Raw genomic sequence first — 19734 nt, 5'->3', positions numbered from 1 at the left:
TTCAGAACTTTTCATCTTGCAAAACAAACTGTATACCGTTAAAAAACAACTCTCCTTTTTTTCTGGCCCCCACCCTCTGGTAACCACCATTCTGCTTTCTGTTTCTATATTTCACTACTTTAAATACCTCATATAGGTGAAATCATACAGTATTGCCTTTTTGTGACTTGCTTATTTCACTTAGCATAATGTCCTTAAGGTTCATTCATGTTGTAGCATGTGACAGAATTTCCTTCTTTTTTAAGACTGAATAATGGGCCAGGTGCAGTGGCTCATGCCTAGTGCTTTGGGAGACTGAGGCGGGTGGATCAGCTGAGGTCAGGAGTTCGAGACCAGCTGGTCAACACGGTGAAACCCTGTCTTTACTAAGAATACAAAAATTAGCCAGGCGTGGTGGTGGGCATCTATAATGCCAGCTACTTGGGAGGCTGAGGCAGGAGAATTGCTTGAACCCTGGAGGTTCAAGATTGCCAAGATTGCCATTGCACTCTAGCCTGGGCATTAAGAGTGAAACTCCATCTCAAAAACAAAAAAACAGACTGAGTAATATACTACTATAGGTATATACCACGTTTTGCTTATCCATTTTTGTTTATCTTTTGGATATATGCCCAGAATTGGGATTGTTGGATCATATGGTAGTTCTTTTTTTAATTTTTTTGAGGAAACTGTTGTCCATAGCAATTGCACCATTTTACAATCCAACCAAAAGTACGTAAGGACTCCAGTTTTTCCAAATGCTTACAATTTGTTATTTTCTATTTTTTTATCTATGTGTTATCTGACTTTAAAAAATTTTAGTCATCTGGCCCAGCACAGTGGCTTGTATCTGTGATCCCAGCACTTTGGGAGGCCAAGGCAGATGGATCACTTGAAGCCAGGAATTCGAGACCAGTCTGGCCAACATGGTGAAACCCTGTCTCTACTAAAAATACAAAAAAATTAGCCAGGTTTGGTGGTGCATGCCTGTAGCTACTCTGGAGGCTGAGGCAGGAGAATTGCTTGAACCTGGGAGGCAGAGGTTGCAGTGAGCCGAGATTGTGCCACTGCACTCCCACCTGAGCAACGGAGTGAGACTCCGTCTTAAAAAAAAGTAAATAAAAATGTTAGTCATCCTAGTGTATATGAAGTGGTGTTTTGATTTGCATTTCCCTAATAGCTCATGATGTTGAGCATTTTTGCATGTTCTTGCTTATTGGCCATTTGTGTATCTTGGAGAAATGTCTATTCATATCCTTTGTTCCCTTTTTTAAAAAAAAATTATTTTAAGTTCAAGGGTATAAGTGTAGTTACATAGGTAACTGTAACTTGTTACATAGGTAAACTTGTGTCATAGGGGTTTGTTATACAGATTATTTCATCACCCAGGTATTAAGCCTAGTACCCATTAGCTTTGCTTGTTTTTTAATTGACTTATTGATCTTTTTATTACTGAGTTGTAAATGTTCTTTATATATTCTGGTTACAAATCTTTTATCAGATATATGATTTGCAAATGTTTTCTCTAGTTCTGTGAGTTGTCTTTTCATTTTCTCAGTAATAGTATTTGGAGAATTTTAATTTTGGAACACTAGTATATTTTCTAATTGCTTTGTGTTCTAATGAGAACTAGATCAGAGATGATGGATTGGTTTACCCTGATTTACTTATATCTAAAAAGTTTATGTTTAAAATGTGCTTCAAAGAGAAATAATAGCACTAAAATACTCATCTAATTCCTTATAGGCATTTAGGAATAAATACTTTAAAAGATGCATTTTTAATAATAATCTGTTAGTGTTAAGAGAAATGGTAACAGGAAAAGCCAATAATTTATTACCCTTTGTTTGTCATGTCATCTTGGTTACTAATTTGTATTGGTTGGCTTCTTTCCTCCCTGTAGGGAAAAGTAATAGAACCTCTGAAAGATTTTCATAAAGATGAAGTGAGAATTTTGGGCAGAGAACTTGGACTTCCAGAAGAGTTAGTTTCCAGGCATCCATTTCCAGGTAAAAATTAGAATTGAATTTTGTTTGATTCATCTTTTTTTTTTTTTTTTTTTTGAGACAGAGTCTTGCTCTGTCACCCAGGCTGGAGTGCAGTGGCGTGATCTCGGCTCACTGCAAGCTCCACCTTCCGGGTTCACGCCATTCTCCTGCCTCAGCCTCCCGAGTAGCTAGAACTACAGGTGCCCACCACCATGCCCGGCTAATTTTTGTTTGTATTTTAGTAGAGACGGGGTTTCACCGTGTTAGCCAGGATGGTCTCAATCTCCTGACCTCGTGATCTGCCCACCTCGGCCTCCCAAAGTGCTGGGATTACAGGCGTGAGCCACTGCGCCCGACCTAATTCATCTTTAGACCTTCATGTTGAAGAAAAATCAAATCATACAATTCTGAAATAATCTGTCATCTCAGGGAATATGTAACATGAGAGAAAGGAAAGGATGGTTAGGGAATAATTGAAATCTTTTGAGTATCTACTGTATTTACTTCATTTTATTAAATACTCATTTTCCATTGTCTTTACGTTTCAGTGTTACATTATCCTTGGGAGTTTGGCATCTGATGTTGCCATCAGATGAGAAAACCAAGACATAAAGATATTTTAATAACATTGCCACACAGTCCTAGTAGTAGAGCTAGGATTTGTTATATTCTTTGTACCATACCATAGTCTTTTCCATGGAAGATGTGAGGATTTAAACTTAGCTCTTTAAAATCCTTGTCCTATGTCTGACTTGTTTGAATGGATGAACCACTTCTTCTTGGCACAATGTAACTAATTCCTGAACAAATAGTACTCCATTTGCTGTCATATAGAAAAAAATTAGAGGTGATACTTGTTTAAAGTTAGGACTGCAGGTCTTAACCTGTTTTTGTTACTATTTCTTGAGAGGTTGGGCAAGTCTGTACCTCAGGTTCTAGCTCACTGTAATAGTGATTAGGGGATGATTTGGGAGAATGACCTAATCGAATTGAAAAACAGAATAATAGCCAACATTTCTTGAGTACTCTATGTGCTAGGCACTCTGCTAAATACTTTTATTGTCTTATTTAATCTTCACAGTGGAAACTAGTATTATCCTGTTTTACAGATGAAGAAACTTAGGGGAAGCAACTAATTTGCCAAAAGTTAGGCAGATTGAAAGGAGTGGAGCCAGAATTATATCCCCAATAATTTTTAGCTCTGAGTTTATACTCTTAATGATCATATTGGCTCCATAAACAGCTTTACAAATGTGTAACCTATGTGGTGATTAGCACTTGTTCTCAAATCTAGTAATCAGATTGAGATCTTTAGTCCCTAACCTGCATGCTGGCAAAGAATGGTCTGTGGACTGGCGTGTGGCTCATGCCTGTACCCCTGAGTCTACTAAAAATACAAAAGTTAGCCAGGTGTGGTGGCAGGCACCTGTAATTCCAGCTACTCGGGAGACTAAGGCAGGAGAATCGCTTGAACCCAGGAGGCGGAGGTTGCTGTGAGCCGAGATTATACCACGGCACTCCAACCTCGGCAACAGAGCACAACTCCATCTTGAAAAAAAAAAAAACATGGTCTGTGAATGTAATGGAGGGAAGCCAAATGTTCTATGTCCTTGGTCATTATTTCATCTAGACTCACTTGATGTTTTAAAAATCTACTTTGTATGTTGAGTTGTCTGTTATGTAAGATTTCATTAGCAAAAATTGTTTTGCTACTTTAAAAACTATCTTAAATATGCTGTTTATTCTAAAGGTAAAGAATGGACTAGGAAATTAATGGACATAGCTGAGGTTTTGCCTACAACTAGGCATCTCAAGTGATGCCTCTTCTGTTGTAGTAAAGCAGCAGAATCCAGTTTTTCATACGTCTATGCACACCTTGTGTTTTTACGAACTTTTAAGTATTTGGTAAAATGGAAGTCGAGTGCAGTGACTCATGCCTGTAATTCCAGCACTTCAGGAAGCCTAGGCGGGCGGATCACTTGAGGTCAGGAGTTCCAGACCAGCCTGGCCAACGCAGTGAAACCCAGTCTCTACTAAAAATACAAGAAATTAGCTGGGCGTGGTTGTGCATGCCTGTACTAGGTACTACTGGTGGCTGCTAGGGGAGGGTAAGGCAGGAGAATCTCTTGAACTCGGGAGGTGGAAGTTGCAGTGAGCTCAAATTGTCCCACTGCCCTTCAGCGTGGGTGATAGAATGAGAGTCTGTCAAAATAAAATAAAATAGAAATACCAGTTCACATTTTTTGGTATTAAAAACTCACATTATTTATTTGATTATGTATATATTTTAACAGTATAGTACCATTCCTAAAATCAGATTGATAGTCGAAGTTGGATGATGAGTAAGGTGGTTAATTATACTGTTCTCTTTATGTGTATGTTGGAAAATTCCCTTATTAAAAACTTTGAATAGATTGGCACATATAAACTAAAAATATTAACTGGATAATTTTGTGATACTTAATACATGGACTGTAAAAATAGGATAGGCCAAGTGCAGTCAGTGGCTCACGCCTATAATTCCAGCATTTCCAGAAGCTGAGCTTCTGGAGTTCAAGACCAGTCTGAACAGCATAGTGAAACCCCTGCCTTTACTGAAAAAATTAGCCAGGCACGGCTGCGTGTGCTTGTAATCCCAGCTATTTAGGAGGCTGAGGTGGGAGGACTGCTTGAGCTCAGGAATTTGATGCTGCAGTCAGCAATAATTGCACCACTGCACTCCAGCCTTGGTGACAGAGCAAGACTCTATCTCTTAAAAAGAGAGACAGGAATGATAGGGAGAGAATTAAACATGTTGTCTTATTTGAGCCTCACAATGGAAACTAGGATAGTATTATCCTGTTTTATAGATGAAGAAACTTAGGGACAGAGACTAACATGCCGAAAAGGTATGCAGACTAAAAAGTGTGTATAACTTAAATGTTGCGGCATTCTAAATGTTACAACATTTTTAGAATGTTGAAGCATTCTAAAGAATGCTGAGTTGAATGGGAAACTAATAGCTACACTTGGATACTTATGATGGCAGATGGATTTTAATTTTGGAAAGGTTTTATATTTTGAAAATAGTGGCATTTTTATGTTAGATTTTTTTATTGTAAATATAACATTAATGTTAAATACTTACTCTTACCTTTAGGTCCTGGCCTGGCAATCAGAGTTATATGTGCTGAAGAACCTTATATTTGTAAGGACTTTCCTGAAACCAACAATATTTTGAAAATAGTAGCTGATTTTTCTGCAAGTGTTAAAAAGGTAATATTTGATACAGCTAATCATTACAAGAAATTGAGTGGATTCTTACTATATACCAGCATTTATAATGAATTTTTTAGGGTTTTATTATTTGAAAATGTGGAGCAATGTAACCTTTGAAATGACTGTGGAGAAAGTATTCCACGGATATTCTTATATATACATTTTTCCTTCCAGCGAAACAAGACTGGATATCCTGAGTCTCTAAAAATGTCAGATAAAGTATTTTAAAGCACTGTCTTATGTGTATTGCAAGAAAGTAAGGGAAATCCTTTGAGTCAGGAATTTATTGGGAGCATCATTTCAAGAAACCAAAGCTGTCTGCTCCTCTGAGGACAGCCTCAAATCCTGTGTGGTCTAGGATTTGGGTTTTAACAATTTCATTTATGTACAGGTGTCTGAGTATGAGACTGGGTCCAAGAAGGGCCAGAGATTGGATCAGATATCTTCACACTATGCAACACTTTAGCTCCAAATTGAAGATGAATGGAAAAGTTCCCCAGTCTACTTTATTCTACAGATGTGGGGTTTTAATTTATGTAATGTGTGTGGTCTGAAAATTGCAACGTAAGAATTTTAAAGTGGATCTCGGTTGGTAGTGCTTATGGGAGTTAGGCAAGGAGCAATACAGATTCTCTTTAGAATATCTTCACCTAGGTCCCAAAGGATTCTCATAGATAGAATTCCAACAAATATGAGGTTATAATAAAAAATATAAATCACATATAGAAGTATGGCACCATGAATGAGAAGGGAAAAAACTGTCAGAACAAGACCCTCAGGACTTTACTGGAATTAACAAGCAATATGTAAAGTAAATAGAAATAAGCTATTGATAATAAGAATAATGTATAAGAGACTACTAAAAATAACTGGGCAGATTTGAAAATAAGTTCTGGGAATGAAAATAGTAACTGAAAAACAGCTTAAAGACAGAATTAATGAACTAAAAGAAAGTTGTTTAGAGATTATCCAGAAATTAGTACAAATCATCATAAAGAAAATATAGGTACAGAAGGTTAAGATAGAAGGATAAGGCAAGTGCTAACATATGTCCAGAAGGAAATAATAGACAAAAATGTATTAATTCCTCCACACTGGTAAAAGACATGATGGCTCAGATTCAGGAAACGTAACACATCTCAAGCGGAATAAAGGGAAATAATTTGACACCTAGTAAGCATATCTTAGAGAAATTAAAGACTGCCAAAGACAGAGCAGCTGCAGAGAACAGATCAATTACCTACCCAGGAAATTATACTGAAACAGTAAAGGTAAGACTTCAAAATGCTAAGAGAAAATAATTAACTGTAGTGAACAGCTGAACTGTCTTTTAAAAACAAGGGCAAAGTAAAGTTATTTTGAGATTACATAGAATTTACTACTAATAGTCCCTTGCTTTTGAAGTATACTATTCTTGATATATAGCCCTAGAATTTAATTGGTCTGAGATGGGACCTGAGCATCCCAAGTAATTTGTGCAGTTAGGGTTGAGAACTTTTTTTTTTTTTTTTTTTTTTTTGAGATGGAGTTTTGCTCTTGTTGCCCAGGCTAGAGTGCAATAGCACGATCTCGGCTTGCTGCAACCTCCATCTCCCAGGTTCAAGCCATTCTCCTGCCTCAGCCTCCCGAGTAGCTGGGATTACAGGCATGTGCCATCACTCCTGGCTACTTTTGTATTTTCAGTAGAGATGGGGTTTCTCCGTGTTGGTCAGGCTGGTCTCGAACTCCCGACCTCAGGTGATCCACCCGCCTTGGCCTCCCAAAGTGCTGGGATTACAGGTGTGAGCCACTGCGCCCGGCTGAGAACCATTGTTTTAAAGAACTGACTTCAGGAGAAACAGCAGGATACCAGGAGAAAGTCGTGAGTACAAGAAGGAATGCTAAGCAAAGAAAATGGTAAATGAGTAAAACTGAAACAAACGTGGACTGTATAAAATGATAAAAATAATTATAAAATTGGGAGTAGAGGTAATAAAAATGATACCTACTTGTTCTTGTTTATTAGAAAATATATAACAATGTTTAGCAGAAGTAACATGTAAGCCACAAAGGGATTGATTTGAGCTAAGGAATTCAAAGATGCCTGTATTATTTGCCAGAAGGACAGAAGATTGATTATCTTTTAAGTATCCTTGTTAACACTTAAGGGCAACTACTGCAAGAATAGAAATAGAGGATTTAACTTCAAAATTGGTAAAGAGGAAATAAATGAGCTGGGAGAAATCACCAGTTCAAAAGACAACAAAAAGAAGTAAGAGTAAAAAGTGGGATAAATAGATAATTACAGAATAAGATTGTAGAATGAAATTCAACTATATTGATAACTCATTAAAAGGACTGATATCCCTAGTTAAAACATAGACTGTCAAACTAGATTGAAAACTAAAATCTGTTTAGTATAGAATAGTAGATATGAAAAGTATAGTCTGTTCATAACAGGCATTACTAATACCTAGGGATAGGAGGAGTGAAAATTAAAGAATGGAAAAACATATACCAGGTAAATAAAGAAATGGGTAGAGCTATATTAATTTCAAACAGAACTGACTTTATGGCAAAAAGCATTAGAGATAATATTTGACTCAGATAAGGTGCATCACTTGCTGGTGACAGGGTACTAAAGCCTAAATGTATGTAAACATAATCTGCATTTCTTATCCTAAGACTTCTTCATAGTCCTAGCCCTCAGCTGTGAATTTCTGGCATAGTGCATAGCACACACAACTCAAGGAGATACCAAATACAATCCACTGCTAAAAACCAGTAAAATACATAAGATAGCAGTAGATAATAAAAGAGTGAATACCTTATTTCTTAAAACTGAAAAAATGCCTCTTTGGTTTTTCTCAGCCACATACCCTATTACAGAGAGTCAAAGCCTGCACAACAGAAGAGGATCAGGAGAAGCTGATGCAAATTACCAGTCTGCATTCACTGAATGCCTTCTTGCTGCCAATTAAAACTGTAGGTGTGCAGGTGAGTTGTGTGAATTCATTCGTCAGTGATACACTTTTTTTTTTTTCTTGAGACGGCCAGGCTGGAGTGCAGTGGCATGATCTCAGCTCATTGCAACCTCCGCCTCCTGGGTTCTAGCACTCTTTCTACTAATATTGAAATAAGGATTACTTAGAAAAATGAAACATGTAAGTATATATACCAAGTTTAGAGAAATAAGAAGGTAATTTTTTATAGAATGTTTAGGGAGTGAATAGTTACAGGAACTAAATAGGTTGAGATTTTGTAGTTTTGGAACATCTATGAACTCTAACCAAAGGCAAATATTGAAAGCAGCTCTTTCCTATAGGGTTGGCATGCTTATTTCTGCCATGTAGGGCAGGGATCAAGAGGTCATTTATCCTTCTAGATGTGAAATACACTATGGTTTTAGAAGTCTTTAACTGCAGGAAGGCCTCCAGATGTAAGTTACACCATTTAGGTGTTGTTCTCAGCTTGTGTATTCCCTGTGCTAGGGAACATGTTCTGCTGATGTTTTTTGTGTTTATTCTGCCTTTCTAGTTGTAAAAGAACATGAGAATAATATAGTTCTCAATTATAAAATGCTACTTGCAAAATGACTAATAACATAATTTCAGACAAAACTTACTTTATGGCAAAAAGCATTAGAGATAATATTTGACTCAGATAAGGTGCATCACGTGCTGGTGACAGGGTACTAAAGCCTGAATGTATGTAAATATAATCTGCATTTCTTTTTTTTTTTTTTTTTCTTTTCTTTGAGACAGAGTCTAGCTCTGTCGCCCAGGCTGGAGTGCAGTGGCCGGATCTCAGCTCACTGCAAGCTCCGCCTCCCGGGTTCACGGAATTCTCCTGCCTCAGCCTCCCGAGTAGTTGGGACTACAGGCGCCCGCCACCTCACCCGGCTAGATTTTTTTTTGTATTTTTAGTAGAGACGGGGTTTTACCATGTTAGCCAGGATGGTCTTGATCTCCTGACCTCGTGATCCGCCCGTCTCGGCCTCCCAAAGTGCTGGGATTACAGGCTTGAGCCACCGCGCCTGGCCAATCTGCATTTCTTATCCTAAGACTTCTTCATAGTCCTAGCCCTCAACTGTGAATTTCTGGCATAGTGCCTAGCACACACAACTCAAGGAGATACCAAATACAATCACCTGCTAAAAACCAGTAAAATACATAAGATAGTATGTTAATTTCTCCTCTTTTTCTGGAGACAGGGTCTTGCCCTGTCTCCCAGGCTGGAGTGCAGTGATGTGATCATGGTGTACTATAGCCCTGAATTCCTGGGCTCTAGCGACCCTCCTATCTCAGCTTCCCAAGTAGCTGGGACTACAGGCATGCACCATCATGCCTGGCTAATTTTTAAATTTTTTTTATGGAGATAGGGTCTCACTGCATTGCTCAGGCTGGCTTTGAAATTCTGGCCTCAAGTGATCCTTCACTTTGTCCTCCCAAAGTGTTAGGATTGGAATCGTGAGCCACTGTGCCCGGCCTTCTTTATATGATCCTTAAATGAGTTTTTGGGGAACAAAAGTGTGGGAGGGTAGGGAAGAGGAAGGTTATTTTACTTCAAGTGTGTGGTTAAATGGAAACTAGAAGAGGTGTCAGTAATTCAACTCAAAAATGGTATAAGTGCCAGTTATTGGGTTAATGTGTTTATAATGTGCTCTTACAGTAAAATTATGTGTAGAAAGAAGTTCTACTGTTTTAGAGATTATTCATCTAAAACCTAATAAGCATTTTTTCTAAATATATGAATCTGTCAGTTTAAATTCCTCTTTGCTCTGAATTCATGCAGTTCTGCTTGTAAATAAAAGAAGATAAAAAGTGGTTGTTGCCAGGTGCAGTGGCTCATGCCTGTAATCCCAGCACTTTGGGAGACCGAGTTGAGCGGATCACCTGAGGTCGGGAGTTCAAGACCAACCTGACCAACATGCAGAAACCCCATCTCCACTAAAATTATAAAATAAGCCGGGTGTGGTGGCGCATGCCTGTAATCCCAGCTGCTCGGGAGGCTGAGGCAGGAGAATTGCTTGAACCCAGGAGGCGGAAGTTGCAGTGGGCCAAGATTGTGCCATTGCACTCCAGCCTGGGCAACATCAGCAAAACTCCATCTTAAAAAAGAAAAAATTGATTGTTATTTTTAAAGTAAACTAAAATATTTTATTTCATGAAAGTGATAGAGCCAGCTATTTGGGTTAAGGAACTCTTGCCTTCTTTTTAAAGGCAAAATGTTGTAAGCTGCTTATGTTGTTTTAAAATCACTATTGAAATAACCTTACTTGGAGTTATTGATGTTTTCTTTCAGTGGTTTATGGATTATCTCATTCACATACAAATTTATTTTGAAATTTGCAATGATACTTACAGGCAGTATTACCCTAATATATAAAAATAGAATTGTGGACAGGTTATTTAATTCTTAAAAGTTTCTCAGTTTTAAGTAGATTTGTTACAGAGAACTTCCACGTCTTTATGCTAACTCATGCTACACAGGGAGTTGAGTTGAAATAGTTCCCTACTCTTCTTTTTAGAGAAATGTTACAAAAAATAGATATTTGAGGTAATTTGATGAATAAGTGATTTCTTTTTTGAAAATGAAACTTATTCAGGCTCTACTACTATTCCCACCAAAATAAAATTTTCTTTTGTTATTGGATAACTGACTTTCGTCTCTTACCCTTTGAAGCTTAGACCTTTGCAAGCCCAGATAAAAATGATGGTTCATGGTTAGTATAAGAACGCATTTTATTTTCTAAATACCGAAGTAAACCATATTTGTAAAAAATCAAAAATACATTAAAAAAATTCTTTTTATTTCTACTCTCCAGTTAAGTTTTGTATGTGTCTTTCCAGAAACACTTTAAAAAGAAAATAGGGGATTTGGGGTACACATTGTCAACTTTTCTTTTAACTGAGCATCATGAACTTACCTTTCTGTGCCTTTCCAAGTAGATTGTCCTTAACTGTTCCCTCATATTCTATGCATACCATCATTTATTTAACTATTCTTCTAACCAGTGGGCATTTAAACTGTTCTCAGTTTTTTATTATATAGGCATCCCATCAGTTATCCATGTATTTATGTAGGATCATTTTCTGTGTTAAATGTACATTTTACACTTTTTTTTTTTTTTTTTTTTTTGAGATGGAGTCTTGCTCTGTTGCCCAGGCTGGAGTGCAGTGGCATGATCTCAGCTCACTGCAACCTCCACCTCCCAGGTTCAAGCGATTCTCCTGTCTAAGCCTCCTGAGTAGCTGGGGTTACAGGCACACGCCGCCATGCCTGGATAATTTTTTGTATTTTAGTAGAGACGGGGTTTCACTATGTTTCCTAGGCTGGTCTCGAATTCCTGAGCTCAGGCAATCCACCCGCCTTGGCCTCCCAAAGTGCTAGGATTACAGGCATGAGCCACCACGCCCGGCCCATTTTACACTTTTATAGATGCTATCACATTAGCGTTCACATATGTTGAATTTTCGCGTTCTTAGTACCTGCCACTCTGGGCATTAGGTACTTCTCTAATCTGTTACTTTTTAAAATGCTTTTCATAAAAAAAACAAATTACTTGGATTAAACAGGACACAGGAAAAGAGAATAAATTATAATCAGTTTTATTTACTTATTTTAAAATTAGCTTTTAAGCTGATACTTAAACACATTGATAAGTAAATGTTTATGAATCGTTTTTGTCTCCCACTTAAGAATTCTTTATCCACTCAAAAAACATGGGCAGATGTTGTTTGCCAAATTACAATTTTTCATAATTTTATTTATTTATTTTTGAAATGGGGTCTTACTCTGTTGCCCAGGCTAGAGTACAGTGGTATGATCACTGCTCACTATAGCCTCGACCTCCTTGGGCTCAGGTGATCCTCCCACCTCAGCTTCCTGAGTAGCGGGAACTACAGGTACATGCCACCACACTACCCAGCTAAGTTTTGTATATTTTGTAGAGACAGGGTGTTGCCATGTTGTCCAGGCTGGTCTCAAACTTCTGGGTTCCACTGACCCACCCACCTCGCCCTCCCAAAGTGCTAGAATTATAGGTGTGAGCTTCTGTACCTGGCCTTGTCTGCCAAATTATCCACAATTAGCAGGTAATGGGAATGTTGAATAAATTCTTTTTTTTTTTTTTTTTTTGAGACAGAGTTTCGCTCTGTCACCCAGCCTGGAGTGCAGTGACGTGCTCTCTCAACTCACTGCAACCTCCGCCTCCCAGGATCAAGCGATTATCCTGCCTCAGCCTCCCAAGTGGCTGGGACTACAGGTTCATGCCACCATGCCCAGCTAATTTTTATATTTTTAGTAGAGACGGGGTTTCATCATGTTGGCCAGGCTGGTCTTGAACTCCTGAGACCTCAGGTGATCTGCCCACCTCGGCCTCCCAAAGTGCTGGGATTACAGGCATTAGCCACCGTGCTCAGCCTAAATTCTTGATATTACCATGATACCTTATGTATGTCTTAACTGATTCAGGTAGGATTTAATATGGGATTTTAATTTGGAATTTATTCATACCATTAAAGAAACATCTAGTATATACTTTCATTCAGATTTCAAAAAAACTATTAATAGTGTCACCATGCATAAGATATTTTTCAATGCATCTTTTCTTTTAAAAAAAAACAGCGTTGTCAAGTTAAACCGAGTTTAAGTTTAAAGTCAAGTTAAACTTTTGACTGTTAAAAATTATTGATTATTTTTTTATTTTCAGGGTGACTGTCGTTCCTACAGTTACGTGTGTGGAATCTCCAGTAAAGATGAACCTGACTGGGAATCACTTATTTTTCTGGCTAGGCTTATACCTCGCATGTGTCACAACGTTAACAGGTGTGTTTCACAGGAGCTAGGGTGGGGACATGTGTAATGGAAGGATGTGCTTCTTAAGGGCTTTCCATTAATGAAAGACCAAAAGGCTCAAATGTAGATATAGGTAGGTCATGTAGGTAAGAGTAAATGGCTATGTTTGCAATTCAAATATGCACATAGGTCGCAGTTAAGTAGATATGTAATATTATCTTGTGTTTTGACTCTTTATCACAATGTAATCATCTGTTAAAAATTATTTAAAGGAGAAAGATTTTTTATTTTAGTGTAAAATATTAAAGGCAGCTGTAAAACATATCTTCTAAATTAGTGGCTTATATTAGCTATTGGTTTTATGGTGACATGTTTTATTCCAGAAGGATTGAAAAAATGTATGTCCAGGTTACAGAATTACAAATAAAGTAACACACACACACACCCACCCACCCCTACAAAACAGCCAACCACCCACCCCACAAACAAAAATGGAGACTTGGTTAATTTAGTAGTAACCCCAAGGAAAAAATCGAAGAAATGGGCATGTGCCAGATAGCATTAAAATAGTTACATTTAAATATATAATTTACATTTTAGGTTAATTTTCCTTTAATTTGCATATTAATTTCTTACATTGGATATATCAACAGCTGATTTATAATCTATTTCTAATACTCAATTTCATCATACCATATATAGTTTAAAAATTCACTTATTTTGTACTAGATTGCTAATTAAATTTTCTTATTTCACAGTTATTCTCTCTCTTCAATTTTCTTCATGGGTGTTAGGCAGTTAACAACCAAAAAGAATTACTTGAGATTTCATTTTGCTCAAATTGCTGCAGAAATCAGAAGCTTACCTTTTAATGTTAACCTAGCAGAGTCTGTATAGTTAGAGATAAGGAGTTACAGGGAAGCCGTGTTTTTACCGATGGGAACATGCTCATTCAAAAGCTTACTCAAATGAACTGAAGACCCCCAAATACAGAAGCATCTTTCATATGCTGAAAAATGGAATTATTAATATCTTCAATAATGGAGGCCAGGCATGGTGGATCACTTGAGCTTAGGAGTTTGAGAACATCCTGGACAAAATGGTGAAACTCCATCTCTACAAAAAATACAAAAATTAGCCAGACATGGTGGTGTGTGCCTGTAGTCCCAGCTACTTGGGAGTCTGAGGTGGGAGGATCGCGTGAGCCTGGGAGGTTGCCTTGAGCCAAAATCGTGCCACTGCAATCCAGCGTGGGCAACAGAGTGAAACCCTTTCTCAAAAACAAAACAAAACAAACAAAAAAACTTCAATAATGATAAATTTTTAATTGCCTATTTTGAGTGGACATAATTGTCTTGGTTAGAACAGTGGCTCATAATTTGCCTATCACAGAGAAAATTTCCCTAAATTGAACTGCACACTTTTACTGTATAATTAGTGTATTTCTTCATTCACAGCATTCTTACAGTTTTATCTCCTTTTTCTTTTGCCGAAGGGCACACATCCTTGTTTAAACTTTATGTTTATATTCCAGTTTCTCTCTCTTTTCCCTATTTGTCTCTTCTTCCTTCCTCCCTTCTCAAAAAAGAAAAAAATAAAAAGCCTAACAATCAGCAAACAAAAAACTAGATTTTCCCAGCAAGCTCTTAAAAGAATCTTGGTGAACTTGGCCGGGCACGGTGGCTCACGCCTGTGATCCCAGCACTTTGGGAGGGCGAGGCGGGAGGATCACGAGGTCAGGAAATCGAGACCATCCTGACTAACACAGCGAAACCCCGTCTCTACTAAAAATAAAAAAAAAATTAGCTGGGCGTGGTGGCGGGCACCTGTAGTCCCAGCTACTCGGGAGGCTGAGGCAGGAGAATGGCGTGAACCCAGGAGGCAGAGCTTGCAGTGAGCCGAGATCACACCACTGCACTCCAGCCTGGGCGACAGAGCGAGACTCCGTCTCAAAAAAAAAAGAGAATCTTGGTGAACTTTAGATTTCTTTGCTGGGGTCTTTTTGGGGAATTGGAGTTTTAAAATATTCTTCCATGTTTGCCAGTTTTTTTCCTAATTTGGATGAGGGAATCTTTGTACAGGGAGGGACTGTTCCAGTTTTACTGTCATATATAGTGTGGGTAAATACCTGTGCCAGTACACTCTAGTGATTTTGTATGTAAGAAGTGAGAAGGTTTAAAAAGCAGGTTCATGGTATTCTCTTAACTTTCTCCTCTAAAGATCTTTTATGAGCTTTAGGAACTATATTGTTTAGAAAAAGTATAACTTACTGTCTATGCATGGGATAACAAGCTTGTTTCTGTTGTAGTATGTTTGGAAGGAGACAATAAAGTCGGTGGTGGTGTCAGTGGTTTTGTGCTAATATGGTTTTCTTTTGTGTATTTTACCTAAGTACATATTAAGAAAAAAAGAAAAAACATTAAACTTCACCATGATAGTTGCCAGGGAGTTTTATTTTCTTTGCTAAAATCATGACTGATGAAAAGTGACAATTGTCTACTGGCTGGAGTAGGGAGAACTAGCTAAGTGGCACTCATATCTCTACCCTGATTCCCTCTTGTTTTCTGGGTGAAGATTGTGAAACAGATCCCTTCAAACCAATGGCCAGCTACACACTTCAAGTTGTTAAAATTGTCTGATTCTGATTTCCTCAAGTTATGTTCCAAACTATACTCTCATTGACTGTCATTAACATGAAGATATTTGTGGTATATCTTCATGTCTTTCAAACAGACATTTATATAAAACAGTAATGAATTTTTTTTTGGAAGGAAGTAGTAGGATACTAAGTCCTATTTCAATGGCCCTTTTAATGAAGTGCAAATGAGAATCTCTCTAGGATCATTGTTTCTCAAGTAGATAAAAAAAGATGAGTTTACTAATTTTGGGAAATTCACTGTAGTTTCCTCTTGGAGATTTCCAGTGCATGTTAGCATAGTATATTAATAGTTTCTGAAGTCTTGTCATAAAGGCACCTATTTTTAAATTTTAACTATGTGTATTTGTTTCCTAGGACTACCCATAACAAATTACCAGAAACTGGGAGGCTTAAAACAACAGACATTTATTCTCTCACAGTTTAGGAGGCCAGAAGTCTGAATTCAGTGTTGGCAAGGTCATATTCTCTCTGAAGACTCTAGTGGAGGATCCTTCCTTGCCTCTTCCTACTATTGGATGGTTGCTAACAATGCTTGGCTTGTGGCAGCATAATCCAGTCAGTCTTTGTGTTCACATGATCCTCATTCCCCTATGTATGTCTGTGTATCCAAATTTTCCGGTACTTGAAAGGATACCAGTCATTGGATTAGAGCCTATCCTAATCCAGTATTACTTCATTTTAACTTGATTACATTTGCAGAGACCCTTTTTCTCCCCAGAGATTCTGGGTGGACATGAAGTTTTGGGGATACTCTTTGACCCAGTATGTTAAGTCAAAAGAGAGTCGTAATAATCACTTATATCTTTGCACATTCTGAGATACAGAATGTTCCAGAGAACACACTTTGAGGAAAGCACATAGAACACAGACCTTCCTATAATCTTACATGTTGTCCTATCCATTTGAGGAGATGAAGTGGGCAGGAGAAGGGCCTAAAACTAAGTGGGAAATGGAAAGAATGTTACTGTTCTGAGTGCCTTGCTTCTCATACTGAAATGTAATTTCTACATTTAAAATGTAATTGCTCTATTATTTTTACCTCTTTGTTTCCAGAGTTGTTTATACATTTGGCCCACCAGTTAAAGAACCTCCTACAGATGTTACTCCCACTTTCTTGACAACAGGGGTGCTCAGTACTTTACGCCAAGCAGATTTTGAGGCCCATAACATTCTCAGGGAGTCTGGTAAGTTGCTCATGTTTTTGATCACTACCCTCTGAAACTAGTTTTTGGAAGGTTGACATTAAGAGTAGGAGGATGTAGCTTTTGCTTTTTAGATGCTTTTGTTTTTATTATTTAAATCTTTGAATGTTCTATGATGTTGCTTTTTTTTTTTTTTGAGACAGAGTCTGTCTTGCTGTGTCACCTAGGCTGAAGTGCAGTGGCACAATCTTGGTTCACTTCAGCCTCCGCCTCCTGTTACAAGTGATTCTCCTGCCTCAGTCTCCTGAGTAACTGGGATTACAGGCGCCCGCTACCACACCTGGCTATTTTTTTGTAGTTTTAGTAGAGATGGGGGTTTTGCTGTTTTGGCCAGGCTGATCTTGAACTCCTGACCTCAGGTGATAAGGTCAGGAGTCAGGTGAGGCCAGCCTTGGCCTCCCAGAGTGTTGGGATTACAGGTGTGAGCCACCGCACCTAGCTTATAATGTTGCTTCTAAATAAAATATATTCACCTTTGTGGCAATTTGTGGGTATGCACAGAGCAGCAGCAAATTTGAATTTCCAGACTTAGATGTTCCCAGCTGAGTTTGAACAAGATGACACTGTGCCTTCTTGTTCCAGCTCTCATAATGTGAACAAGTCTTTTTCATGGTCTCCTTGATGAAATATCTTTTGCATTTTTATGCTTTTTGTTAGTGATTTTGCTGTTTAAAATGGATCTCAAGTATAGTGTTGAAGTGCTGTCTGGGTTCCTAAGCACAGGAATGCTGTGATGTACCTCACAGAGAAAATCTGTGTGTTAGATAAACTTCATTCAGGCATGAGTTAAAGAGCTATTGATTTTGAGTTCAGTATGAATGAATCTATAATAAATATTAAATACAGTGTCTTAAATCAGAAACATACATAAAACAAGGTTATATATTAATTGATGAAAATATTGCAACCAGAGGCTTGCAGGGACCTAACCCTCCGTATCCCCTGGGAGAAATGGTTCAATATTCACTAATTCATTGTTTGCAGTGTAGAATATAACTATACTGCAAATTATAATAGAGAATAATGAGAATGGACTCTTTCTATAGCACATCAGTGAAACATCACTGATGTGATCAAATTCTGTTTTTTGCATTTGTGGTTGAGTCCAATTAAAATGCTCTGCAAGTAGCTAGAATCAATGCATGATCACAGTCTTAATTATGCTGTGTGTGTATATGTGATTTCAGATATTGTCTGGGAGGATTTAATTGAACTGAGAGTGCTTTTCTATGGTGCGGTGATTGGTTCTACATGTACCTTTCTCTAGGGTATGCTGGGAAAATCAGCCAGATGCCGGTGATTTTGACACCATTACATTTTGATCGGGACCCACTTCAAAAGCAGCCTTCATGCCAGAGATCTGTGGTTATTCGAACCTTTATTACTAGTGACTTCATGACTGGTATACCTGCAACACCTGGCAATGAGATCCCTGTAGAGGTAATTTATATATTTTTTTCTAATGCATGTTCTCAGTGCCTCTTACATTTTATAATACAGTGAATGGAATAGGCTGTGCCAGTGCTGTATTTCTGATGTTGGTTTTCTGTTCATAAGATAGGCCTTTTTTTTTTTTTTTTAAATTTTCACATATTTGATTAATACACTGGGGCAGAAAAAGGCCTTAAGTTATAAATGCTCTCCAAATGTCTGATTACTATATAAACAGTAATCAATTATAATAATTTTATCTAATCCTGCCAGTTTCTACTTTACAAATAGTATTCCCCAAATAAAGAAGAAAACTCTAGGAGTGAAGAAGAGTTTGTTAGAAATAAGGATGCAATTTGATAGCTTTATGGCCAGACACCCAAGAATTGCCTAAATATTCTCCCTACTACCAATTCCAACTCAATTTTTGATCCTTCTTTGTTTTCACCAGAACATTCCAAAGGAGCTACTTGCATAATAGCAAGTGAAAATCAAAGTGAGACTCTGTCTCACAGTTGGGCCGCTGCCTCCAGTGCACTAACACGAGGCTGTGGTTGTAGCTAGGTAGATGGGTTGGGGAATGTGGCTTAGTTAGTTTTCTCTTAGACTCAAATTTGCCAAATTTGACAAGTGAGCAGGCTATCCTCTCTTCCTGTATACTTGATAATGATTAATGGCCCTTAGAGTTGTATGTTTAAGCTGCAGATAATTTGCAGAGCATTGGCTGAAACACATAAAATCACATGCCTGGATGCCACAGCAATGTCAAATCACTGTATGTTCTTAAGCATTTGTTGTAGCTCAGTCACAAACACAAATCGCAGACTAGCACCTGTTTGTGGATCACACTTTGAGTAGTACTGAGTTTAAGTCACAATATTTTAAACCTTAATAACTTAAACCTATCCCTGCAGAGGGGAATAGGTTCATTCTATAAGATTAATCGGAAACCATCCCATATACGTGGAGGACAATAGTGAAAATAGTCAACTTTTAATTTTAAATTAGAAATGTAAGCCCTCTAGGACTGCTGGACATGCAGTGGATGCTGACTTTTCTCTGTAATTTTTTTTAATAGGTGGTATTAAAGATGGTCACTGAGATTAAGAAGATTCCTGGTATTTCTCGAATTATGTATGACTTAACATCAAAGCCCCCAGGAACTACTGAGTGGGAGTAATAAACTTCTTGTTCTATTAAAGTACCGTGTGCAGTTTAAATTGATTAGAAATCATTCCCATTATTGACATGCAGTACTGTGAAAAGAGTTACTGGAGCAGCTACATCACATCTGAGTTCTCCACAGCAAAAATCTGCGGCTTAAGAGCTGAGTTGGGGATAACCAAAAGGGACTGAAGAATTTGTACGGGTAAATAATCAAGGCACCATTGCCTACACTCAGACAGATTGATACTGCTTTTGCCTTTGCCTCACTTAT

General features: G+C 37.8%; 1 protein-coding gene across 1 annotated transcript in view; it reads left to right on the top strand.

Annotated features, from left to right (window-relative positions):
• GMPS (guanine monphosphate synthase) overlaps positions 1 to 19516 on the top strand; it is a 54501-nt gene extending 34985 nt beyond the window's left edge. The window contains exons 10-16 of the mRNA XM_011998069.1: positions 1883 to 1988; positions 5107 to 5222; positions 8076 to 8201; positions 12919 to 13034; positions 16717 to 16847; positions 18133 to 18305; positions 19375 to 19516. Coding sequence (XP_011853459.1) covers positions 1883 to 1988; positions 5107 to 5222; positions 8076 to 8201; positions 12919 to 13034; positions 16717 to 16847; positions 18133 to 18305; positions 19375 to 19476 — 870 coding nt within the window. The 3' untranslated portion in view covers positions 19477 to 19516. The remainder of the gene's footprint in view (positions 1 to 1882; positions 1989 to 5106; positions 5223 to 8075; positions 8202 to 12918; positions 13035 to 16716; positions 16848 to 18132; positions 18306 to 19374) is intronic.
• Positions 19517 to 19734: the final 218 nt, after the last annotated feature.

The sequence above is a fragment of the Mandrillus leucophaeus genome, unplaced genomic scaffold, assembly GCF_000951045.1.
Source record: "Mandrillus leucophaeus isolate KB7577 unplaced genomic scaffold, Mleu.le_1.0 Scaffold554, whole genome shotgun sequence".
NCBI lineage: Eukaryota > Metazoa > Chordata > Mammalia > Primates > Cercopithecidae > Mandrillus > Mandrillus leucophaeus.
The sequence above is the reverse complement of the archived record's forward strand: the minus strand, read 5'-3'. Positions and strand labels throughout refer to the sequence as shown.